Source organism: Gopherus flavomarginatus, chromosome 24, assembly GCF_025201925.1.
Source record: "Gopherus flavomarginatus isolate rGopFla2 chromosome 24, rGopFla2.mat.asm, whole genome shotgun sequence".
NCBI lineage: Eukaryota > Metazoa > Chordata > Testudines > Testudinidae > Gopherus > Gopherus flavomarginatus.
The window spans coordinates 13019199-13044960 of NC_066640.1; the positions used below are offsets into that span (position 1 = coordinate 13019199).

The 25762-nt window shown below is 60.8% G+C and overlaps 1 protein-coding gene across 3 annotated transcripts in view; it reads left to right on the plus strand.

Moving 5' to 3' along the window:
• The first annotated feature begins 530 nt into the window (after nucleotides 1-530).
• The window catches only part of LOC127040136 (uncharacterized), a 43165-nt gene continuing 17933 nt past the window's right edge, over nucleotides 531-25762 (plus strand). The window contains exons 1-2 of one of the 3 annotated variants that reach the window (XR_007771367.1): nucleotides 531-748; nucleotides 18016-18484. Coding sequence is in view for 2 of the 3 variants with exons in the window: in XM_050933952.1 (XP_050789909.1) it covers nucleotides 16862-17271; nucleotides 18016-18352 (747 nt within the window). In the remaining variant the exon portion in view is untranslated. Of the gene's footprint in view, nucleotides 749-16762; nucleotides 17272-18015; nucleotides 18485-25762 lie in introns of those variants that run through there. The other 2 variants (XM_050933953.1, XM_050933952.1) reach the window with 2 other exon arrangements.

Consider the following 25762-nt stretch of genomic DNA (forward strand, 5'->3'; position numbering starts at 1 on the left):
CTTACCCCCTTGGAAATGGAGTTACAGCGAAGTAACTTGCACCTGCAACACGTCTCTGCAACAGGGATAAGACCAGAGCCCAGGCTGTTGGTCCCTTACTAGACTTTACACCTTGCCCCTCCCAGAACCCCGAGAGTCCTGCTTCGCAGCCCCCACTTGGTCTAACTGCTAGGCACAGCTGCTTTCCCAGAAGCAGGGATAGGACCCAGGAGTCCTGACTCCCCCTAGATTATATGCATCCGAGCAAGAATTCTGGAAAATCTCCTGCATTCACTTGAACCTCTCAATGTTGTAACTTGTAAAGGAGAAATTTCCCTTATGAGGCCATTAAAAATGGAGCCGATTTCTAGTGTGCAGGTGACAGAGCACTAAAGGGAGGTGATACAGCAAAAACCGTGTCACGGGTGACAATTACCAGGGCAAGTTCCAGCTTCTTTGCTCCAGCAGAGCAGGTGGCAGTTTGTTCATCCGGCAAGCATGGCCAAAGCTTTGAAATGTCCTATCCGCCCCCGCCCCCGTAAGGATGGATCAGAGCTGGAGCAGGGATGCCAGTTAACAAAGGGTGGTTCTTCCTGCCCGTCTTCTCAGTTGGCTCATCACTGGCTGCTGTAGTGGAGTTCTGTGTCCCCCCTCGTCCCTGACAGGTACCCCCTCAGAATCTGCATCACCGACTACTTGCTGCACCAAGGTCTCAGTGGGTGTCCGAGCCAGATGGCCCTGCCTGCAGAAGACTAATGATGAGCTGCAGGTAGGGAAAGCTGCAAACGAAGGGTCCCACCCACGGATGGCTCTGGTGCCCCTGCTCTGCGATGAGTCTAGGCTCAGAAAGCTGCCCTGCCCGTTGCCCCTCTTGCAAAACTCTTGCCACTCTGCACTTCCTAGAATCCACTGTGTTGGCACCTTTCCTGGCGTCCAGGAATAGCCACATGCCAAACTCCAAGCAGCTTCTCCAGCTCTGGAGATCCCCCCCTTCAATACGTGTTGTTTTGCTCCTCGGGCTGCTGCCTCCCAGCAAACCTCGGCAGTCACGTGGGGCTGAGGCTCTCTCCATTGCATGCCCTTCAGGGCAGGGCCCCTCTGATCTCAGGGGCACGGCTCTAGTGCTGCTATTGTGCCAAGGACGGGGCATGCTTAGAAAGGCCTGAGTCCCTGTGTGCGTCTCCCTGCCCCCGTTTGGTTCTCTCAAGCCGCGTAACCAGCGACGGGGCCCTGTCTCTTGCCATGGAGGAGAGGATGGCTGCATGCAGCTCTGGTGTGCAGCTGTCCTGTAGTGACCAAGCCCACCACTGATGACATCTTTCCCCCCACACACACACACCATCGGGGTGGGTGGCTAGGCTGTGGGTGCACAGGGCTCACATTCTCTGGCTTCATTTGCCACCACGGGCAGTGTCAAGGGTGGTTTGGTGGCAGGGCAGCCTGGAAGGGAGCCCCATGGTGGCTGAGTTGGAAGCAGCCCTGGTCTCAGCTAAAAGCCTCGTGCTGCTCTCTGCTTGAATTCGTTCCTGGGAAGCTGGGGCCAGGAGGCTGCAGGCAGAGCCCTGCATGAGCCAGAGGGAAAGCGAGAGCGTTTCTTCCTGGGGCTGACACGGTTCCTTTCCTCTTCTCCGAAAGGGGAAGTAGACTCTGGGCTGAGCTACCCCTTCCTGTTCGCACCAGCTGCACTTACCGGCAGGCTCCTCGCTGCCTGACCATGCCGGGTTCCCACACCGGAAGTACGTGTTTGCTTTAGCCCTGGAAGCCAGGCTTGGGCATGCAGGCTGCAGGGAACTCCCATGCCTCTCTGGCTGGGCTACGCTCCAGCACGGAGGGCTGCTAGGCCTCATCTCCCTTGGCAGTCTCCCGCCACAGCCACCCTCAGCTTGCTGCGGCAGCCTCCCCTGCAACGGTCCCCCCACCTTCGTCAGCACCCCCCAAGCAGGTGCTGCCCTCTGCCCTGCGAGGCTGGGTCTACACTGCACAAAGAACCCCAGGGCAGCAGTTCTCGGAGCCTGGGGTACAGACCTGCCTGCATGGGGGGTACCCGGGGAAGGGGGCGGGTTTCAGAGCCAGGACCCCTCCATGGCTGTTTTCAGTGCCCTAGCGTGAGCCCAGCCCCATGAGCCAGGCTCTGGACTCACTGCTGAGGTTTGTTTTGCCTTTGCAGCAGGGACGGACCCGAAGTGGCAGCCAGGCGCCCCCTTTGCCTTCACGATGTGCCCTCAGCTCCGCTCAGGATCAGGCCTCCTGGAGCCAGTGGGGGCACCTCCCCCAGCTCTGCCCAGGGGCTCCCCATGTGTTCCCGCTCGCTAAAGTCAAAGCACGATTGCTGCCGCTGCCTCGGCGTGGGCCTGGTTTGTGGGCTGCAGCGCGTACACACCACCCAGCTGCCTGTGGTTTTGGCTTGTAGGCAGCTTTGTACAGCTCACCTGAGTGGGGCGGGGAGGGGGAGACGTGCCCAGCTGCCGAGCCACGGTGGGTCTGGCCTTTCGGCCCAGGCTGTGCAGCCCGCTACCACCACTGGCTTCCTTGGCCTCGGCGCTCCCCTTAGCATCTCTCCCCGCCCTGCAGCAGGCCCCTGTCCCGTGCTGGCTGCTCTCAGCCCCGCTTGCAGGGTGTGTGATGCTCCCTGTCCTGTTCCTCTGGCCAATCACCCCCTCCATGGCAGGAGGCCTCCTGCTGGTGACGCCTGCCAAGGCAAAGCCAGGTTGAGTTCCTGGAACGAGTAGTCTCAGCCTGCGGGTGTGGGGAAAAACTTGGAGCGGATTCGCGGCCGCCCGGCCCAGGCAGGAATGTGTCTTGCGAACAGGCAGTCTGGGGCTGGATGCTTGGAATAGCTGGGATTTTTCAGTGTCTGTCCAGAACTGCTGAGCTGGAACCGGAGCGGGGAGGGTTTGAAGGAGAGCTGGAGCCAAGCGCCTGCTGCATGACAAAGCAAAGGGCTCAAATGCAGCCGGGCTTGAGGGGGACCCATCTGCTAGAGCCCAGCTACACAGATGGAGCCCCGGCCCCTGCATCAATGGCAGGTTTAGCTGCATCACCCCCGGCCCACATCCAGCTCAACCTGCCTGTCTGCTTAACCGAAACCTGCCTTGGGAGGGGGGAGACCCCCTCCTCCCCACAGACCGCTGCCCATGGCTGGGCGGAGCAGGGTTCAGGGCCCTGGCGGTGCTTTCCGAGCCTGGCTGAACGGCGAGCGTGAAGCTGTGCTCAGAGCCTGGCTGCGGTCGGCCAGCTGCGTCAAGTAGCAGCGTCTGCAGCTGACCGGCGTCAGCCTCCACCCTGGACTGCATGAAGCGAAGCCAAGCTGGAGGTGGGGGGAGCTCTCTGCACAGGGGACTGCGCCTGTCCCCACACGGGACAGCAGGCCCACAGGCTGATGCATGGCGGTGACTGTCCAGTCCTGCTCCCTGCTGTTGGGCGCTCACCAGCACCGGCAGGAATTCAGGCCCTGAGCCAGGGGCGTTTGGGAAGCCGTTTGCCTCATTTAACAAGCTCGTTCCCCCAGCGCCCGTGTGCGGGAGGGCGGCAGCCGTGTGACGCCATGAGCCAGAGCCTGGCAGTGACTCAATGGGGCCAGAGTAGCTTGGGGCCGCTCAGCCAGCGCAGCCTGGCTCTTCCCTGGATCTAGCGTGGAATGGCTGAGCTCCTCCCAGGCAAGGCCCGAGGGTGGCTGCAGCTTGCTTGGGGCAGGGGCCCCTTGGCGGTGGCTCCAGCCAGGGTCACGGCAGCCGTGACCTGCTCTCGCCTACCGAGGGCCGTGTCCTGGTGCAAATCATGAGCAGCTGGACTAGCTCTGGGGCTAGCTGTGACTGCAGCTGCTCCCCCTCCCACCCCTTCCTGGGGGAGCCCAGCACAAAAACTCAGCATGGGAGGGAGAGGAGGGGCTCGCAAAGGCTATTTTGACACCCAGCCTTTGCCCCTAAGGGTAGCAGAGGATCTGGGGAGGTTTGATCCTGCAGGGCTGGGCCCAGGGAGCTGGGCACAGTGGGTGTGGCTGGGCATAACATGGCTGGGCAGGGGCCAGCTGGGAAGCACCTGATGTGAGAGCTCTGGGCCAGAACACCAGCTTCGGCTGGGTCCCGTACCCAGGGCCGTGGCGAACTGGCCTTGAATGGAGCAGGACCCTGAAACTCTCTGAGCATCTGGCCCTGCCCCTGGGGCGCTGGGTGGGTTTTCCTCTCACACACACACACACACCACTCCCTCCCTGCCGGGAGTCACTGGCTGATGAGCCCCCAGCTGCTCCAGGCTGCCATAGAGCAACCGGCAGGAGCCTCAGCTCATCTGCCCCCATGGGGCTTCCCGGGGCTAAGGAGCTGCTTGCCCCTCCATGGGTCTGGGGGGAGCCTTGACTGACCCCTAGGGCTACGTTGAGATCGCTGAGGGGCCAGGGCCCTGCCAGGGGCCACGCAGGGGACAGGCACAGGTCGGGCCCAACCCGAGCCTCTGCCAGCAGCTCTGTGCCCATGGCTGGTGCTGCCTCTACCCTGCCACGGGGCAGGACTTTGCCCACGCCTGAGAGGGAGGGGGAGGCCTGAGAGCCAGAGGATGCTACAAATAACTGGGAAAGCGGGGAGGGGTGTGTGTGCAATCATCTCCATGTTATACAGAGGTAAACTGAGTGAGAACAAAGAATAGAACCCAGGCGTCCTGGCTCCCTCCCCTCTGCTCTGACAAACCCCCCACAACCAGGGTGAGAACCCAGGCGTCCTGACTCTGTCCCCCCTGCTCTGACAGACCCCCCACAACCAGGGTGAGAACCCAGGCGTCCTGACTCTGTCCCCCCTGCTGACAGACCCCCCCCCACCCCGAACCAGGGTGAGCACCCAGGAGTCCTGGCTCTGTCCACCCTGCTCTGACAGACCCCCCCCACCCCGAACCAGGGTGAGAACCCAGGAGTCCTGGCTCTGTCCCCCCTGCTCTGACAGACCCCCCCCCAAAACCAGGGTGAGAACCTAGGAGTCCTGGCTCTGTCCCCCCTGCTCTGACAGACCCCCCCCACCCCGAACCAGGGTGAGAACCCAGGCATCCTGGCTCTGTCCCCCCTGCTCTGACAGACCCCCCACCCCCCGGAACCAGGGTGAGAACCCAGGAGTCCTGACTCTCAGTCCCACTAGACTCCCTCCCCATCAACCCTCCTCTTTTTTTTTTTCATTCAGAAAAACACTTCAAATTAAAAACTCGTTCTCAGATAAAAACCAGACTGGCGCTGGGGGCCGACCCTGCTGCTTTACCCCCCGCCCCGGCTCAGCTCCCAGATTCCTGGAACCTCTCTTCAAAGGAAACCTCAAGTCAGCGCAAAAAAAGCCACAGCCCAAGCTGGCAAAGTATGAAAGAAACTCCTGCCCCCCCCCCCGGGAACCCAGCCTGGAGGACGGGGGTGGGGCAGGAGATCCCAGCCCCGTGCCCTGGTGGTTCAGGTGGGCACAGTAGGGCCAGGAGTGAGGGGCCAGGCCAGCCCAGCTGGCAGCAGCCCCAGGACCCAGCCGGCCGCAGGGTTGGGAAAGCTGCTGATGGAAAAAAGCTCTGAGCTGCTGCTAAAAATAACCATCCCTTATTCCTCCAGCTGCTATTTTTAGCCTTGCTGGGGCTATAATTACCTGCCCTTGGCGTCAGAGGCCGGGAAACTCCTGGCACCTCGGCCTCCCGGCCGGCCCGACACAGGAGCCTCCACACAGCCTGGGCTGCAGGGAGCCCTGCCAGCCCCGCCGGGTTGTGCATGGCCCCCAGATATGGTCCTCTGCTGTTCCAACTCTGCCCCCCAGCTCTGTGCCTGGCCCCCAGCCCCCTGCCCCCCAGCTCTGGGCCTAGCCCCTAGGTATGGTCCTCTGCTGTTCCAACTCTGCCCCCCAGCTCTGGGCCTGGCCCCCTGCCCCCCAGCTCTGGGCCTGGCCCCCAGGTATGGTCCTCTGCTGTTCCAACTCTGCCCCCCAGCTCTGGGCCCGGCCCCCAGGTATGGTCCTTTGCCGTTCCAACTCTGCCCCCCAGCTCTGGGCCTGGCCCTCTGCCCCCCAGCTCTGGGCCTGGCCCCCAGGTATGGTCCTCTGCTGTTCCAACTCTGCCCCCCAGCTCTGGGCCTGGCCCCCTGCCCCCCAGCTCTGTGCCCAGCCCCCCAGGTATGGTCCTTTGCCGTTTCAACTCTGCCCCCCAGCTCTGTGCCTGCCCCCAGGTATGGTCCTCTGCTGTTCCTACTCTGCCCCCCAGCTCTGTGCCTGCCCCTAGGTATGGTCCTCTGCCTTCTAGCCCTGCCTCCCAGCTCTGTGCCTGGCCCCCAGGTATGGTCCTCTGCCGTTCCAGCTCTGCCCCCCAGCTCTGTGCCTGGCTCCCAGCCCCCTGCTGTTCCAGCCCTGCCCCCCAGCTCTGGGCCTGGCCCCCAGGTATGATCCTCTGCCTTCCAGCCCTGCCCCACAGCTCTGTGTCTGGCCCCCAGGTATGGTCCTCTGCCATTCCAACTCTGCCCCCCAGCTCTGGGCCTGGCTCCCAGCCCCCTGCCCCCCAGCTCTGTGCATGGCCCACAGTTCCCAGGCACAACGTCCTGCCGTTCCAGCCCCCCAACCACGTCCCCAGGCACAGCCCCCCCCCTTGCTATTCCAGCCCTGGGATTCCTAACCACCCCCAACCCACAAGGGCTGCTGATGCTCCCTAATCCCAGATATTTGTCCACACCTGCCTGTGTCCATATTTAGCACATGACTGTGTTTGTGTGTGTGTTTGTGTGTGCGCGTGTGTGTATGCGTGCACACACACGCTGCCTGGGCAAGTGTATTTCTGTGCATGCCTTAGCATATCTGAGTGTGTGCATGTGTGTACCTGGAGACCTGGGCAGGTGTGTTTGTGTCTGGTCAGTTGTGTGTGCATAGTCTTTTAACACCCACATGCACTAGGCTGCGGCCTTGTCTCTCTGGCATGTGCGCTGCATTGCAGACCATCTGCCCGCCTGGTGTGCCCTGCATTGCCCAGCGTGGGAGAGGCCAGCAGCCGGGCGGGGGGATAGTGCACACGAGCAGGCTCGGCAGATGCCATGTGGTGCTGGAGGAAAGGGGGGGGGCCGCACACATGGTGCCCTCCCTCTCCACCAGCTTTTTGCAGCTGGTTAAGGAGCACTGGGCATAGAGCTGCTGCTGCAGGGCTGGTAGCATGCTATTGCCAGGGCAGAGCCATTTCTCTGCGTGAGGGATCAGGCTTTATCGGGGCAGGATGGGGGCATCCCCTCTGGGGCGGGGGGCGCATCGCCTGCCCTTGCAGAAGTGGGCAGCATATCTTGATTCACCTTGTTTTTCTGGGCAACCCCTTCTCCTCCCCTAGGGTCCCCGAGGGACGGGGGCTTGTGAATCACCCACACGCTGCGGAAAGGGGGAACCCCCTGGGCCCAGGAACCACGCCTGGGTGTGAGGGAGGCCACTGTCGGAGCTGCCCCCAGCTGTGGTGAAGGGGATCACGTTGTTCCCCCCGGGGTGACGCTTTGTGGCCGCCAGGGGCCAGTTCTCCTTGGTGCGAGGCTGCTCCCACGACGCACTGGAACAACTCCACCCATGACGCCACCGAAGGCTGGGGACTTCCACCTGTCACTCGCACACACACACCCCCCTCGCGCACTGTACTTCCTGCCGGGGCCGAGGGGGGCTCAGCTGGCATGTGACAGCAACAGTCTTGCTGCAGAGAGACACCCACCCGGGGCCTGATCCTGCCCAGTTCGCCCCCACCTGGGATCAGGGCCATAAACAGCCCACACCCACCCGCCTGTGTCCACGCCCCCCAGGCTGGCCAGCTGGGGCCCAAGCACTTGGGTGCTGAGTGAGAGCTTGTGCATCTGCCCACTCAGCGGCAGTGTGAGCTAGTGGTCAGAGCAGAGGACTGGGAGCCAGGACTCGGGTTCCTCCCGTACCCAGGTACCAAATGCCCCTCGTTTGAATGGCTGCTCTATGAAAATGACCCGTCCCAAAGACGGCATCGGGGTGCAGACTGGTGGGGTCCTAGTGACGGTGCCCTGGGCAACTGAGGCTGCAGTGGCCAGAGGTGGGTGTCGGGGTCCCCCCCATGAGGGCTGATTACAGGAACTCCCCCCTAAAAAAATTCTGGACTCTCCCTCCTTCCAGAAACCCCCCGGGGAAAGTCCTTGCAGCTGCTGGCCCTTGGGAGCCGTGCCGGGGAGGTTTCAGCTGAGCTCATTTCTGGCCCAGGGCCTGAGCTCTCCCTGGTGCAGATGGGGAGAGACCCCTCATGGGGGGAGCCCCAGCAGCTGGGCCCTGGCCAGGGAATCCCCTAAGCCAAGGTCTCTAGCCCAGGGCCAGCGCAGGGATGGGAGGCTGCCGGCAGTGCCAGGTGCTGCAGGGGGTGATGTGGCTGGGACTGCTCAGCATCGGTGCTGAGGGGCGTGGGGTGCTGCACTGCTGCAGGGCCCCTCTCCAATGTGGGGCAAAGACCCCGAGGCCCTGCCTTGTGGGGAAACCTGGGATTCCCACCGGGGCAGGAGCCATCACAGAAACCCTCATATCCCACCAGCAGTTACAACCCCGCACACTGCTCTCCTCCACTGCCTGGCCCAAAGTGCTGTGCCTTGTACCTATGTGCTGTTAAACAGCTGCCGTGCTGCACCCCAGAAACTGATGCATTTCAGCACCCCCATAAACAGCCCCAGGACCCTACCCCAGAGATAGCTGCATTTCAGCACTGGACAAGGGATTTTGGTATAAACAGCCTCCATGCCTTACCCCAGAGACAGCTGCATTTCAGCACTGGGCAAGGGATTCCGGTATAAGCAGTTGCCATGCCCTGCCCCAGAGGTGGCTGCATTTCAGTAGTGGTTGTTTTGGGCATGAACTTGGACATTAGATGAGTCTGTGGTCTCCCTGCCCTAGAAGAAATGCCAGGCAGAGCTACAAACATTGCTAGACTGGGATCGGGGGGAGGTTAACTGATTAGCCGGGGCAGCGTGGGGCAAATTGGGGGGAGGATTAGGGGGCTGGTTTGCAAAGATGTTGCCCAACTCCCCCAAAGCCAAGCACCCATTACCATTCCGCAGAGTTGCAGATGTCCAGGCCTGCACGGGGCAAAGGAATCAACCCTCCCAAATGTCCCATCCCATGGGATGAGCAAACCCTTTGGAGCCTTGCTTCCTCCTACCCGGCTGCTGCCTGCGATCCCCTTACCGCCCCCCGGCTCTTACACCCTGTCACTCATGGCACCTGAAGCCCCTGGGGGAAGTCTGGGCCCACTCAGCCCCAGGGAGGGAGCTGCCCTTAGCCCCAGCCAGCAAATACCCGCCAGCCTGTGCCTCTGTGTTTGAGGAATGGTGGGTGGGGAGGAGGTTGTGACCACACAGCCCCATGTTGCCTTTTGTGTCTCCATTGCGCACATCTGCCCCCCTGCCAGCATGTGCCAAATCTCCATGTCAATGGGCCTGACAGGCGCCCCTCAGCAGCAGCCGGGAGAGCCCCCCGCCCCCCCAGCCTGGGATGCAGGAATGCCACTGGTCATGGCAGCTGGCTACTTCCCATCTCCTCCCCCCCCCAAGCCCCTGCTGGCCCCCCTCTTGCTCCAGTTTATTCTGTTTTAACCCATCATTGGCGCCTGTCCCCCCGTGCCCCAATCTCCCCCCAGGCCTGGCCCCGCTCAGCCTGGGGACCCAGGGAGCAGCACCCTGTGCCAGCGGGGGATGGGAGAACAGCATCTGTGCAGCGAGTCGCCGGCCCCTAACTCCTGCGCCCCGGCCCAGCCCGTCCCGGCCTGCAGAACATGGTGAGAAAAGCTGCCCAGAGCTGCCAGCAGGTGACCCAGGGCTCTATCACCCCGTGAGTCACCCCATCGAGCCGGCCCAGGGGGAGGGGGTGAGCTGAGGGGGGGCAGCAGGGTGGGAGAGCGGCCCCAGAGCCTCAAGGCCACCTCCCACTGAGACCCAGGGGAGTTAGGCACCTGAACTGAGGCTCTGGGCCTCTGAGCCTGAGACCTAGTGCTGCTCAGTGCTTCTCCCCCTCCTTTGGCCTCTGGTGGCTCAGAGCAGGGACTGGGGGGCTCTGGACACCTCTTCTCTTTGGGGCAGGCACAACAGGGAGTCACTAGGCACCACCATAATGACAACATGCTTTCCAAAGTGTTAAAAGGGGAAACTGAGGCACGGCACTTGGCCGTGACGGGCTCTGGCTCACCCAGCAAATTAGCATCAGAGCCCAGCACGGGACCCAGGAGTCCTAATTCCCAGCCTTAGGTCCTAGCCACCCACCCTCATTTCCCTGTGGAGGGGGGGGGGAATGGAGCTGTGCCAACCCAGTGTAACTCCAGCCTGGCCCCTGCCCGTCACTGGGCCGAGTGGGAGCCCCAGCTCGTGGCTAGGAGAGGCCCGGGCCCAGCTGTAGCTGGGGGTGTTTGTGGGGCAGGTTACAGCTTCCATTGTCCTGCTGCCTGCAGCCATCTGCCCAGCGCCCTGGGCCGGGTGGCGTGTGCTGCCATCTCCATAAGAATGAGCCCCCAGATGCTGCCACCAGTCCCCTGACCCCTGGCACCCTGGCCAGGCTGGAAGCCCATTAAACGCTGCAAATGCCAGATGGGGGGTGGGGAGGGGGACATCTGTGTGATGGAGGAAAGTGGGGCCTCAACCGAATCCTTATGTCTGGCAGATCAGTCATTTGCAGCAGAAATAAGCCAGGGACCCGGCTCCCCAGCGCCCCTCACCCCATGGGACCAAGGCCAAGGGTTCTGGGCTGGTTCTGATCCCATCCCTGCCCCTCCTTGTGTCTCTGTGTCTGGCTGGGCTGGGAGGTGCTGGGCTGCCCACTCCCAGGCGGGCACCTCTCTCTAGCCCGCAAGTGCCCTGGCCAGGGCGAGTCTGGAACTGCAGGGAACCCGCATGGCCCTGAGCAATGAAGAGATATCCAGGCCCCCCTCTCCCCGCCCACAGAATGGACTCTGTTCGTGGGGGGTTGGGTCCTCACGGTGGGCACCGTCCCCGTGAGCCCTTTGCAGAGGGGAAAGTAAGCCGGTCCGGTCCGGTATGGCGTACCAGCAAGAGCCAGTACACCGTGCTGAACCGCATCGAATTCCATGGCGGGGATTGAAAGGGCCCTCGGCTGCCCGCGGCTGCAGGCAACCCCAAGATTTGCAGGGCTGGGGCAGAGATTTAAAGGGCCCAGAGCGCCTGTGGCTGCAGGCAGCCCAGAGCCCTTTGAATCCCAGCCACGGCTCTGGCGGCCGGGCTGGGGCCAGGATTTAAAGGGCTCCTGACTTCCCTCAGCAGCAGGAGCTCTGGGCCCTTTAAATCCCCGCCCCAGCCCCGCAAATCTCAGGGTTCCCCCTTGCGGCCAGAGCCCCAGGCCCTTTAATTTGCCCCTGAGCCCCGGGGGGCTTCCAGCCACCTCTGCAGCTGGGAGCCCCTGGTTGATTTAAAGGCCCTGGGTCTCCCAGCCACAGCTGGTTCCCCAGGGCCTTTAAATCTTGAGAGACCACACCTCTTCTGGATGAGGCCACACACCCCTCAGGACTCGGGCAGTACGGGTATGTCATGTAATTTACTTTCACCCCTGGCCCTTTGTCACTTCACTCTCCCCATTAATTCCCTGTGACCTGGGGAGATCCCAGCCCGTCCAGAGCAGCTTGTGTCGTGCTCCCGCTGCATTGTCATACACAAGGCAGCCACACACCTCCCTGCCCCGCCCTTGCTCTGACAGCTGTTTGTGGGGCTGGCTTTGTGCAGGGCAACCCAGCCAGGCCCCAGCGCACGTGCCAGCCCCTGGCTCCCCTCCGCCCTGGAGCTGGCTGCAGAGAAAGGAAAGGGAGTTTAAAGAGGGGAGCACACATGACTATAAATAATTGTTATAACCCACCTGCCTCCCAATCCTGGAGGGCATGAGTGATCAGTTGCAGGGTCGGGGGTGTGTGCCAGTCAGGAGGCCAGGGGACTTGGGATTTTTCCAACAGGAATCCAGCTGAGTAGCTTGTATGTGCAATGGTCGTGCATGTGTGTGCACACATAGCTGCATGTATGTGGATGTGCATGTTTGCATGCGTGTGTGTGTATGAGCCCTCTGCAGAATGTAATCAGAAGTGATCAGCTATGTGTCATATGCCCTATACTGCTGACAGCTAATGAGGATTCTCTTCTAGCACCACTGGCAGAGGTCTGTGTGTGTGTGTGTGTGTGTGTGTGGTGGTGATGTACAAAGGGCTCTGGGTTTGCACTGGCAGAGCCCCCAGATACTTTCTCTGCTGTGCCTGCGAGCCACACACTAAGAGCCTCTCTGGGCTGTGGGGGGGGGGAGGGGCAGAAGCAGCAGCAAAAGTGACCCCAGTTAAAAACAAATAAAACACTTTCTGAACCCCCCATTTGGGTTTGGTTCAGAAGGTGCTTCTATTTGCGTCCACAACGGTTTCTATGGGAGAGAGAATATAATCGGCTGTAGTCACTTGAACAGCAAGATGGGAGTGATTGATGGGGTGGGATGTGACTGAGCGCTAGCTCTGGCAGGGAGTAGGGTCTAGTGGTTGGAAGGGCGTGAGGGGCCTGAGAGCCAGGACTCCTGGGTTCTAGCCCCAGCGCTGGCAGGGGAGTGGGCTCTGCCCCAGCAGAGCTCCCAGTCTAAGCAGATGCAGGAAGGATCTTTCTCCCCTGCCCCACAGCTGGAGAAGTGAGGCCCAGAGAGACTTGACCAAGGTCACATGAGTCAGTGGCAGAGCCAGGATCTGCACCAAAGTTGCCTGAGTCCCAGCTTAGTGCCCTTAGCCCCAGGGTCTCCTTTCCAGCCAAGCCATTGCCGCAGGACTGTTAACACTTCACATCCTGGTTGGAATTTGGCAGCGCAGGAGCAGCTGGGGGTTCAAGATTTCACTGACACCCTCAGGGCAGCCTCATCGTCCCTGCAGCTTAGTTCTGGTTTGTTGCGATCATCCAGTTTGGCCACTCTCAAGTGCCGTGGAACGACCCCAGCAGACCTTCCCCTCCAGCAAAACCCTGAGTGTGACTTAGCTATCCCAAGAACAGGATGAGCGCGTTCTCTTCAGAGCCACTCGAGCGCATGTTCCTGGTTTTGTTGTTGTCGGTTTTTAAATGCGAGCTGAGTCTCACGTATTCACCTGACTCCAGGAGCTGGATCTTAGAGGGGGAAAAAAACCCAAAGCCTGAGAGTTGGCTACTGCCCTGGTGTGTGTGGTCCCTTAAAGGGGAGCTGGGGCTCCAGTCCACCTGTGTTAAGGACAAGGAGCCCATCTCTGCCCACCTGTAAGCAATTAACTGCCTAGGACTGAGAGCCCCTGGGCCACGGTGGATTGGAGGAGGTGCCTGTTGGCGGGGGCTCAGAGGTTGTTTTGTCCCTGCCCAGTCCTGCCCAGCCATTGGGGAAAAGCAGCAAGTGGAAAGGGGCTGGCTGGGGAGAAGCTAGCCGAGGCCCTGGGGGGATAGCTGGGGGCTCCTGCTGTGAGGTATGTGAATTTGTTTTGCCTGAGAATCTGGGGTTGGGGGGAGCCCTGCATGTGGGAGAGGATGGGTGGCTGGAGGGGCTGACCAGGGGGTAGGGGGTTGCACCCTGTGAAAGGAGCCAGTAAATGAGATGTGCCCCCTCCCCAAAGGACTAAGGAGGGGGGTGCAAAGGAACCCAGCTGGGGAAAATGGGGGGCAGGTGGGAGCAGACACAGGCTGCTGTTTCTCTCAAACACCCTGTATAAGTAGCCACAGCAATGGCAGAGGCTGGAAGCAGCTTGCCAGAGCCAAGGTCCGGAACAGCTCATCCTGCGCCCCCAGGCAGGAAAGGGTCCAGCCTCCCAAGCGCATGGGCCCCCTGGCTCCCCGTCTCTCTCACCCACAGCCCCCTCCAGCGGTGGCCACTCTGATCCCAGTGTGACTGAGATTTGCCGATGGGGTTTGTGTGTGTGTGTGGGGGGAATGCAGGTCCCGCCCGGCGCTGTTCAAAGCTGGCACGTGCTCTCACATCACCCAGGCCGAAGAGTCGGATGTTTTCAGTGGAAACTCCCTCCCCAAACCCATGTGCCCCTGGGCGACCTGGGATGGACAGGATGGGAAAGGCAGGAGGGGCCCTGCGCTCTGGTAGGTGGGTCAGCCCCTGTGGGGTGTGCCGGGACAGTCGGAGCTGAAAACAGGCAGTTAGATCACAGCCTGTCTCGGGGCAGGGCGGGGCACCCCCGGCCCACCCTCCCCTGACACTGCACCCCTTCTCTTTGAACCTGACCCGGCTGGAGAAGTCCTGGCCCCAGGCCCGTGGGCTGTGTGTGCTGAAGGGCTGGCGGCCCTGCTGCGGCTGGGACTTGTGGCTCCACAGCCGAGAGCCGCTGGCACAGTTCCCCTCCCCTTCTCCCTGCAGGAGACACCAGCCCTGGACGGGGGCAGTGGGCAGACTGCAGTGGCACGGTGCCGGGATGGCTGGGCTGGGCTGGGAATCCATCTGAGGTCCTGTCAGATTTGGATTCAGTTTCCCCCTGAGAGACCAGGCTGAAGAGTGGCAACCCCGTGGCACCGCCAGCCTGCCCAGGGTCACCCCACGCCTCTCAGCGGGGGTTGGCACAGCAGGAATCTCCCCAGGCCCTTCTCGGGTGCAGCCGTCAGGTCTGGCCGTGGCTCAGGGCAAGGGATTGGCAGCACCGAGGGAGGGGCAGGAAGCTTTCCAAAGGTGCAAAGGCTGCTTGGAGCACAAGCACTGAACGATCCACCCCCCGCAGTCCCTGCAGCCGCAGCCCAGGCCTGGGTCCCACTCTCCAGTCCCGTCCCCGCTCCCGCCCCCATAGGCCCTGGAGCTGTTGCCCAGACGTACTGTGCAGCCAGGTTGTCTGTCACCCCTAATCCTTGGGATGCCCAGATTCAGTGCCGCACGCCCTAGTGACCCCGGGGAAACTTCCCAAAGACCCAGCTTCTGTCACCCCACTGCTGCATGAGCTCACCTGCAGTTCCCCCCCCACACTCACCCCTTGCTTGCCCATCGCTGGAGCAGCCTCTGGCTGGTGCAGTGGTTCTTGTCAGGCAATGCCTGTGCCATTTTTACCAGCTCTGCCCCCAGGTCCATGGGGACCAGAGTGGGAATTAGAACAGCCTTGGGGCAGCTCTAACTTACACCAGTGATAAAACAGGTCCCTGCATAAAGGGGGCTTAAAGCCACCTTAGCCCACTGCCATCTCTGCCCTCTAGCCAGGAATGGGGTCACTGAGGCTTAGGCCCCCACACCCGTTTGAAAACCAGAGAGAAAACTCAGCCAAAACCCGCCAGCGTCTTAGTTGGTCATGCTTTGGCAGCAGCCCGTCACAAAGAGAATAATGGCAACCCAAGGCAGGGGCAGCACCACGCTGCCACATGCGGCTCCCCCAGCCCTGGGAACAGGCCCGCCATGTGCCAGCACGCACGGGGGAGGAGAGCGTGGGGGGGCGGGGATCTCTGCAGAGGGATGTGTACCCTGGAGTCCTGCCTGCCTTGTGCCCCTTCTTCAAAGGTCTCTTGCCCCAGTCTGAGCTGCCACTGCAAATCCTGCTCTTTGGGGATGCTACTTTAGGGATTTTTTTCAGCCTATGGAGATATTAAACCTTCCAGGACCTTAAACTTTCCCTTCCCCTGTGGCCAGGATCTATCTATCTTTCTTCACCGTTGTGCATTGTTAAGCAGCTCCACCCCAGAAGCAGCTGCATTGCAGCAGCTGGGAGGAAGTGGTTTTCCTGTACATGGCCCAAGAGAGGCCTTGGGTTGAAAGATGCCATGGGCAGCTCAGCAGATGTTGGTATTTGATATTATCTTGACTAATAACAATGCAAATAAGTCCCTTCCCCCTGGGTGAAAGGGGTTTTAATGGGGCAGGGGAGAGTTGGGATGGATTCATGTCTCTATAGTGCTATGAGATCTGCAAATGGGGGAAGAGAGTTAGCCTGCCTCGTCTCGTTAGCAACGAATGATCAGTCCCTTTTCCAGAGGGGCGGCCAGGCCAGACTGGACAGGTGTCGGGGGAGACCCTCAACGAAGCAGGTTGCCTCGAGCAGCCCCAGTTGATGGGCTCAGGTGTCATGGCCCTACTTTCCGTCCCATCCTCGATCGCCACGAGCCGAGGCCTCTGCGCTGGGCACAGTCCGAGGTGGGGCCTGTCTTTTCAGTCTGTCTGTACAGCACCCGGCGCTGCCCTGGGGGCAAGAGCGAGGGCGCTATTAATTCCCGCTGTGCCCCGAGGGCTGTGCTGGAAGCACACGTTCTTCCCAGCTAAACCGCTGGTGCTGGTTCATGGTTTCCTGTTCACCAGCTGCTGTGTTACAAGCCAGAGGTGGCTGCACTTCAGTGGCAAGTAGAAGCCCTCCCTGTGGCTATTGGGTATTGCAGAAGCTACCCAAGGAAGCCGGGGAACAGGGGACGTTAGACCAGGTGACTGCAGGAGCCTGGCACTCCAGGGCGGTTGCCAACTCGAAGCTCTGTCCCGGAGAGTAACTCTTGGCTCAGCGCTGGCTGGGCCCCAGGAGCCGACCCTTTCTACCCGCCCCCTGAGCCGCCTGGTTTGAGTCGACCTGCGCCCGCACGCATCATGCCCGCGCAATGCGCCAGCCCAAACCTGTCTCCACTCATGAGTAACTTGACTTCTCTGCGGCTCCCCAGGGCTGGGGAAGTGGCCCGCCAGGAGGGCTTTTCCAAGCTCTCTGCAGTGGAAGCAGCTGTGTGGGTGGGGGCAGCCTGGCCCAGGCTCTCAGCCCAGGCGGTGCATGGCTGGCAGCTGCTTTGCTTTGCTTCTGCTCTGACCACCTGCCAGACTCGGTGCCGAGTGGCCGAGTCACTCAGGAAGCCGGCTTTTGCTGTGCGCTGCTGTAGATGTGAGCACAACCCCCGCCCTCTCCTTCCGCCCCAGCCCCGGTGCGATGCCAGGCCTGGCTGGGCCGGGGAAAGGGGTTGTTTCCCAAGTGCAGCATTCTGGGAAGCACGATGCTTTCATCCCAGCCCCGCTCCGCTCCGGTCGCAGCTGCAAAAGCACAAATAAAGAAGCAGCTGGACTGGGCCAGCCAGGATTTGGGAGCAGCCGCCGGCACTGCCGGGAAAGGCTCAGCCCCCACCCGGCCCCGGTGCTGGCTGGCCCACTTCCTCCAGTGGGCGCAACCTGCAGGGGCAGACAGCATGGTCCAGAGAGATCCTGGTTCCTGCAGCATCTCTCATGCCGCGAGCGCCAAGTCCCCAGAGCGTTGGAGTGGCGGAGGGGGAGATTCCCCCCATTCTAGAGACTGGATCACATCTGGACCGTGTGTGTGTGATGAACCCAGGAGTCCTAGCTCTCCGCCCCTCTGCTACTGCACTAACCATGAGCCTACACCCCCTTCCCAGCTGGGAGGAGAACTCAGGTATCCTGGCTCCCAATGGCCTTTTGCTCTAACCACGAGACACTCCTCCCCTGCCGGAGCCAAACATGGAGCCCCGGGGTCCTGTCTCCAAGTCCTTCCCATAGCGCAGGGCCGCTGCTGCGTGACGCTCAGAACAAGAATCACCTACTGAAGTCACGTCCAACCAGGGAGCTCAGATACCGGCCCAACTTCGAGTGGGAGGGGGACTCAGCGGGGGCAGGAGAGTCGAGGAAATGCCCATGCGGTGCCCACACGCATATGTGCCCGCTCAGGGGCACAGTGCTGGGAATGACCAAACCCGCAGCAGGCCTGGCCCACCTGTCCCCTTCCCTCCCCGCTCCTATGGCTGCTGCCCCACCCCCTGTGACCTCGCTGGGCCACAGGGGGCGCTGCACTGGGTGTGAAGGGCGCTAGCCCCAGCAGGTTTTCCGTATAACGCCCTCCCCTGTTAGCCGCAAGCAGCAGCCCAGATGCTAGTGAACAGCTGGAGCCGCATGAGAGGGCAAAACAAAGTGTTTCTGTGGGGCCTACGCAAAACATGGTGAACTTTTCAGATGGGTTGAGGGTGGGGTGGGTCTAGACTTTCTGTCTGTCCGTCCCTGGAGCCTGTCTGTCTATTGCTCCCTGTCTAACAATCCCTTGCTGCCCCCCCCCCCCACCCACCGAAATCCAGATCCTAGTCCCTGGCCAGCACAACATTCCCTTTCCAGGTGACGTCCCCTTAACCTGTTTTCCATTATCTAGGCCACTGCAGCCCCTATCTCTGCTGGACCTTGTGCTGGGGGCCCCCGCCAAGCTGCTGCCAGGACGCTGGTGTCCTTTGCCCTGGGTGCACCTGATCTCCGTGACCCGCATTCCTGTTAATCTCCGGCCAGCCTGGTGCTTGCAGCAAAGCCGGCTCCACGTTCCAAGGCTGGTACGCTGGCTCTTGGGGCAGTCTAGGGCAGGGGGGGACAACCTATGGCACGTGTGCCAAAGGTGGCACGTGAGCTGGTTTTCAGTGGCACTTGCGCTGCCCAGGTCCTGGCCACCGGTCCGGGAGGCTCTGCATTTAAATTTAATTTTAAATGAAGCTTCTTAAGTGTTTTAAAAACCTTGTTTACTTTACATACAACAATAGTTTAGTTATATATTATAGACTTATAGAAAGAGACCTTCTAAAAACGTTAAAATGTATCACGTGATACCTTAAATTAGAGTGAATAAATGAATACTTGGCACAGCACTTTGCAAAGGTTGCTGACCCCTGGTCTGGGGTGTCTGTGTCCCCCTGCTGTCCTGTAGCAGGAGCCCCGCAGCGGGACAGGACGGGCCGCCTGGCCAAGGGCATGCAGAGAGCGTGATGCAGCCTGATCCCTGGGAGAGCCAGGCTTGTCTAATCTCTGCCCCAAGGCCTCTTTCCCAGTACCCAGGGCTGAGAGCCAGAGGCCAAGCCTCAAAGGAAACACCAAGGCACCGACTGGGTCTGGGCTGCTCGAGTCGCCTCTGGGAGGGGAATAGGGTCTAGTAGTGAGAGCAGGGGAGGGACGTGGTTCTGGCAGGGGAGTGATGGCTAGAGCAGGGGAGGCCAGGAGTCAGGATGCCTGGAGGAAGTGTTGTCTAGTGGTTAGAGCAGGGTGGACTGCTGGGAGTCAGGCCTCTTGGCTGTGTCCCCAGCTTTGTCACAGGCTCACTGGTGGTTTGACCTTTGGGGAAGTCTTTTTCCTCTCCCTCTGCCTCAGTTTCCCTACCTGTGGCATGGGCATAACTAGTGCTCACTTCCCCAGCTGGCAGGGGGTTGATGAAGCTCAGTTAACGAGGTGAAAGGGGCTAGAGCCATGTAAAACTGGGGGTGGGTGCCCTATGGCTGATGCCCACCTCGCTCGCCGCACATCCCCTAAGGGAGGGGCAGCTTCCCCCACCCCCCTCAGCTCAGCAGGAGCCAGCCCCGTGGCTCGCTGGGATGCCGAGAGTGCCCCAGGACACACGCCAGCCGGGCCACTGACTCAGCTGGTTTCAGGGAAGCCGGGTTCCCTCCCACCAGACATTCCTGCACCTGCTCAGCAGGGTGAGGCCCTCTGCCCAAGGCCGCCACCTTTCACCCAGCTAGAGAAACAAACAGCCCTGCCCCGGTCTGCGCCCCCGCACCGGGCACCGCTGCCTTCCTGCTGCCTGCCACTGGGCTAGTGTGTTCCACCCGCACCCTGGGGCGACGGGCGGACCTGGCCCCGCAGTGCCCAAGGGGGCAGGAGCATGAGTCAGAGTCATGGGCCAGCTGCCTTCTGGGGTGCGTGGCGCAGACCTGGGCCAATAGCTTCTGCTCCAGGTGAAAACTGCTCCCTACCACAGACCAAGGCTGCCTGTGGGATCTCCCGCCTGGGCTGCAAACTCTGCTGCGTGCCCCGAGGCTGCAGCTGGCAGTGCTGGCCCCGATTCTAGGCACTGTCACCTTGGGCAAGTTGCTTCCCGGTGCTGTGCCTCAGTTTCTCTGCCTGGATGGTGGCATGCTCTTGAGAAAAGCCCCTATAGCTGCTGTGGGTCAGAGCAGGGGCCCCTCTGGTCACTGTCCTGGTTATGGGACCAGCTGTTCGCTGGGTGCCCCCAATGCAGTAAGGGTTAAGGTGCCCAGGGGTGGGAGTAGAGCAGGGTGAACCTGTGCTTGCAAAGATAGTGGAGTTAGAGTGGGGCTGGGATCCAGGACTCCTGGGTTCTAGTCCTGCTCTGGAAGGCGGGTGTGTGTGTGGGGGGTCTAGGTTAGAGCAGGGAGCCCTAGGAGTTGCGGGGGGGGGTGACTTCTATTCATGAGTGTGCCCTTGATATGCTGTGTCAAGTCCCTTCCCCACTCTGTGACTTCGTTTCCTTCTCATGGACGTGTCCGGGTATCACCGTTGGCATGGACATCGCTCGGAGCTGCAGGAAGTTGGCACCCTCAGGCGGGGCGAGGCTCTGAATCGAAAGCCTCTGGAAGAGGCAGAGGAGTCTTGTTAGAGTTTAGAAGGCTGTGGCTGGGAGCCAGCAGGATGCCTGCCCCTGGCAAGGTCTGGCATGAGTGTGGGGATGAGACGGTGCCCGCTTTCCCCACCTGCAGTTCCCATTTCTCCCTGTTGTTGTTGCTACGTTTCCCATTTCCTCTTTCGTAACCGGCCGCACCCTCCTGCCCCCGGGCTGTGCCCCAGAATCGAGCTCACCCCATCCTCTAGCGCTGAGCCCTGGAAGGCAGCGGGGCCCCACCCCGGGCTGTCACGCGAGCGGGGCCGCCTCCTCTTGTTTACTGGCGAGGATGTTATCGCTAATGCACTCTCCTTGGGTGTGGTCCCCTACCCCTGCTCCTGGGCCGGAGCTGCCTGAGGAAGGCATCTGCTCCCCTTTGCCTCCTCGTCGGGCACCTGGAGCACCCATGGCATTGTAGGGATGCTAATTGGGGTGCACCACGGTGAGCTCCGGACTCCTGGGTTCCATTTCCCAGCTCTAGGGGGGTGTAACATGGTTTTAGGGAGACAGCTGAGGCCTGGAGCTCAGAGCACCTGGAGCCAGCACTCGGAGGGGTGTGTGGGCTGAGGATTGGCTGCCTGGCATCTGGTGCCCCCTCCGTGAGCGCTGTGCAGTCGAGTGGAAAAATCGAAGGACAGGGAGGCAGGATGCTTGGGTTCTCCTCCTGCCTCTGTGGCTGATTCACTGGCTGTGACCTCAGCTGAGTCAGGCCCCTGCTCTGTGCCTTGGTTTCCCCATGTGTGAAAAGGGGGGCAGGATCGTGAGACTCGTGCACCTTGGCAAAGTGCTTGGGGATGCACGTGTGACTGTCACTCTGCATTACAGTGACGGGCTTTGGGAAAGCTCCGCCTGCAGCCATTCTGGGGGTGGGAGGCTCAGCCTGGGGGGTCAGTGGAGCCAGGGCAGGGCTCCCAGCTGTCCTTTGGGGGGTGCTTGTCCAGATCCTGGCCAGGACAGAACTGAACTGGAGCTGCTACCTATGAGGTACAGGACACCGGGCCCATCACCCTGGCCAGCGGGCAGCAGGCCCTGAGCATCCAAACAGATGTCCCAGGATGCTTCCCTCCAACGAGGGGCCATCCTGGGAAATCCTAGACACGTGGTAACCCATCCAGCTAGCAGGCCGATCCCTGCGCAGCCTCCCCAGCCTGGAGGGAGCTGTGGAGATGGGCTGACTTGCTGGGGCCCTGACACCCCCTAACCCCCCAGCTCTCAGAGTCCACATTGGCCTGAGGAGGGCGGGGGGACCTCTCCATCCTGGTTAGGGGTAACACCAGCCTCCTCTCCTGCCTCAAAGCTGGGCTGGCCCAGGGGGATCCTGTGCTGGAGCAGGCACTCTTCACCCTCCCCTCCCTTCTCCCCCCCCCCCTCAAGTGTGTATGGGAAGAGCTTCATAACATCTGGGTCTCAGCTATGGCTTCTACTGGGGCAGGGGCATGCTCAGGGGTCACACAGCTGGGGGCGGGGGCGGCATTCCCAGCTATGGCCTCTGCTCTGCACTCCTCCATCTCCTCCCCAGTGGCAGCAGGATCAGACGTGGAGGCCAGGGCCCCTCTAGCTAGAGCTGGAGAACCAGACTTTGCAGCTGGGACTGCAACAAACGCCCCCCCTCACCCCTCCCCGCCCCAGGGTCACCCAGTGAGTCGGACGATTCTTAGACTGGAACCCAGGATCCTCCCGTCTGCTGGACTTTTGCTTCCCCCCTAACTGATGGAGACGGGAGGGAAGCAACAGCCAGGCCCCACACCCCATGTCCCGTCCCCCCCCAGCAAGAGTGGGAGGTTACAGCTTTCCTGTCCCAGCCTGGAGCTGGGGGTGGGATGGAGCCGGCGCTGCTCAGCCGGGGCCAGGACTGCGTGTTCTGTGCTGGGGCTCAGGGCGCTGCCTGCCCAGGCAGGGGCACCGTCCCCCTGTGAAATGACTCAGCGGGCGGGTTGGCTCATCCCAGGAGAACCCCCACTAGGGCACAGGCTCCCCCGATGCTGAGGGAAGAAGCAGGCCGCTCGGTGAGTAACCCGGGCAGTTGCCTGGCTGTGGGACGCAGGCGGTGCCTGGAGTTACCTGTTGGGGCCTTCGCAGCATGCACAGGTGGGGGAGTTTGGGGGAGAAGCCACCTGGCAGTGGGGTGGTGATGACTGGGAGGCTCACCAGTGAGTGTGGAGATGGGTGGGCAGGACCCTGACAGTGGAGAGATGTGCTCAAAGGAGATGTGTGTGTTCACTGTACATGGGAACCCACTCACAGGCGTGTGCACACGGGCACTGTAGGTGTGAACATACATGCATGGGGGTGTGTGTGCAGATATAGGCTCATATGTACTTGTGCCTCTGTATCTGTGTGTGCATGTGTCACTGTGCATATCAAGCCATGGGTTGGGCTGTGGTGTGTGTGTGTATGTTTACGGTTACATGTATCTCTGTCCTATGGTATGATTCAAGTGCATGTGCAAATGGACACATATGTCAGTGAAGTTCCCTCCCCCATGGATATGTCTTTATATACCCAGCTTTAGCTGTGTAGGCCTGCATTCATGTGTGTGCATGCATCGTCACACATGTGAATGCATGTCTCAGCAACATGCATGTGTTTGCATGGATGCCTTGGGGTCAGCAGCCATCACACGTGCATGGGTTCCCAGGTCTGTGTGTGAGCACGTGCAATAGATGTGTCAGTGTTGGTGTGAAGTTCCCCTCCCTCACCTCTGTGAGATTAACCAGCCGGGGCCTGATTCTCAGTGGAGACGCTCCTGATTTACCCAGAATAAGGGAGGGCAGAATCTGACCCTTGAAGCCTGGGCTTTGCCCCTTCCCCTCCATTCTCCGGCCCGAGCTGGGACCGCAGGAGCCGAATCTCCCTCCTTTACCGGGGAGTGGGGGGTGGATTAGTGCCGACCCGGAGCTGTGGCAGTACGTGCAGTGCCTGGCACCGCGGGGCCCGATCTTGACTGACTTGGCTCCCCGGGGGCCCTACCGCCGCGTAACTGTCACCGAGCGCGACCGACGCCTGGCGGCTGCTCTGCACTGGCTCTGCTCCCGGCGTCTGAGTGGGAGGTTCAGACAGTGGGACTTTGTGAGCTGCGCTGTTTATAAAAGGTGTGTGTCTGCAGCCGGCTCCTTCCAACCGCCCCGTGTCTGGTCCAGGAAAGCCATGGAAAGATTTGAAAGGCCAGGAGAGGAGATCCCGAGGGGGCAGGCGGGGAGCCGCTCGCAGGCACTACCTGTGTGCCTCAGACAGGGGCTTTTGGGCAGCCTTCCTCTGCCTGTGGATGGGAGGGAGAAAGCGAGCGAAGGGCGGGCTGCCAAGCGTGGCTGGAGGGACCCTCCTCTGTCTGCTCCAGGGGTGTCCTTTGCCAGTGGAGCCCCACACAAGCTGCCTGGGGGCCTCCCAGGACTGATGTGACACCACTTGTGCTGGTTCTGAGCAGGCAGGGGGTAGGCCGGGAGGAGGATGGGGGGTTGCATGAGGCTCAAAAAAGATATTCTAGCACTAGAAAAGGTTCAGAAAAGGGCAACTAAAATGATTAGGGGTTTGGAGAGGGTCCCATATGAGGAAAGATTAAAGAGGCTAGGCCTCTTCAGCTTGGAAAAGAGGAGACTAAGGGGGGATATGACAGAGGTATATAAAATCATGAGTGATGTAGAGAAAGTGGATAAGGAAAAGTTATTTACTTATTCCCATAATACAAGAACTAGGGGTCACCAAATGAAATTAATAGGTAGCAGGTTTAAAACAAATAAAAGGTAGTTATTCTTCACACAGTGCACAGTTAACCTGTGGAACTCCTTGCCTGAGGAGGTTGTGAAGGCTAGGACTATAACAGGGTTTAAAAGGGAACTGGATAAATTCATGATGGCTAAGTCCAATAATGGCTATTAGCCAGGATGGGTAAAGAATGGTGTCCCTAGCCTCTGTTTGTCACGGGGTGGTGATGGAGAGATGGCAGGAGAGAGATCACTTGATCATTATCTGTTAGGTTCACTCCCTCTGGGGCACCTGGCATTGGCCACTGTCGGTAGACAGATACTGGGCTAGATGGACCTTTGGTCTGACCTGGTACGGCCGTTCTTATGTTCTTATGTTGGTGGGGAGCAGCAGGAGCCGGCTGAGCTCCCCCCGTCCATGAAGATGAAATAGAGCAGGTAGCCCCGCCGTGCAACACTGCCATAGGAGCGTTAGGCAGAGCTCCCCTCCTTGCTGGCGGGCAGTGAAGGGGTTAACACTGTTGCCTGAGAACGTAGGGTCCCCATTGGCACCCCTTGAAAGGAGGCCGAGGTTCGTCTCGCTGCATAGTCCTTGCAGGCTCTCACAGCCCCAGACAGGGTCCACCCGCTGCACTCTGCAATCCGAACAGCTGGAGACTTTTCACCGTGAAAGCGGAGACCAAGGGTGGTGGTGGTGGGGTCTCTGTGCCGCCGGCTAGTGCTTGGTGCCCCCTCCCCAGCAGCAGGGCATGCCCCACCATTTGGCAAATGCTACCATAAGCTATGTCAGCTGAAGCCTTTCCACCGCTGTCCAGCCCGGAGTGCATTGGGGTCACCGTCCTGCTGCCTGGGCTGCCACTTCTCCCCATGGAGCCCCTCACCCATGGCACAGTGCCCCATGGCATCAGGCAGAGCTGAGATCACAGCCCGGTGCCCCCTGCTTGTGGGAACTGGAGTGGTGCCAGGAGCACTGGGCCAGGGCAGCCCCTGGCGATGCTCCCTCTCCTCCCCGCGGCCCTGTCAGCCAGCCTGGCCAGCGAGTGACATTAAAGCATGTGCTGGTTTCCTGAGTGCCAGGAAGCTCTGACTCAGCACTGGCTGGCTGGAGGAGTCAGGGGGGGCGGGGGCTCAGGTTAGCCATGTGTGGGTCATGCATGTTCTCTTGGCCTGGGGGACGTGTCACACTCTGGCCACGGTCGGTTACGGGGCGGGCAGCACTGTGGCTAGGACAGTCACTGAGTCGTCTGTCTGGCTTTCGCTGGAGCGCCGTTCGGGGGCTGGCAGGGGCTCCCGTGGTTATAAATAGGGATGGGGCCAGGCGGTTCAGACTGAGCATCACCCAGCCTGAACCTGCTCCCTACAACTCTGCACTGAAAACTCTCCTCCCCCGCAAAGCTTTGAGATCCTCAGGAGAAAGCATAGGGGTCACAACAGGCTCCGTGCATGGGCTCCCCAGCTGGGGGTCACAAGCACCCTGTCCTGCCCAGATTGCTGAGTGGGGCAGGGGTCACAGGCAGATGCGGGGTGGGGGATCCCAGGTATAGGGGATCCCTGCATGGGAAAGGGGACAGGCGGTAAACCGATGGGTCACCCCCAGGGTTGGGAGCTAGGGTTCTGGTTTCAGCACATTGTGCAATCTGATTGCAAATTTCCCCAGCTGGCCCCAGGCTAGCACACCCCTCCCCTGCCCAGCGCCTGGCAGAGGGTGCAGCAAAACTGGCAGGGGAACTGCATGTCTTGGTGTGTACATATGGCATTTGCACTGGCATCATGGCTCTGTGTGTGTATGTGTGTGTGTGCAGTACTGGGCTCTGGCATGG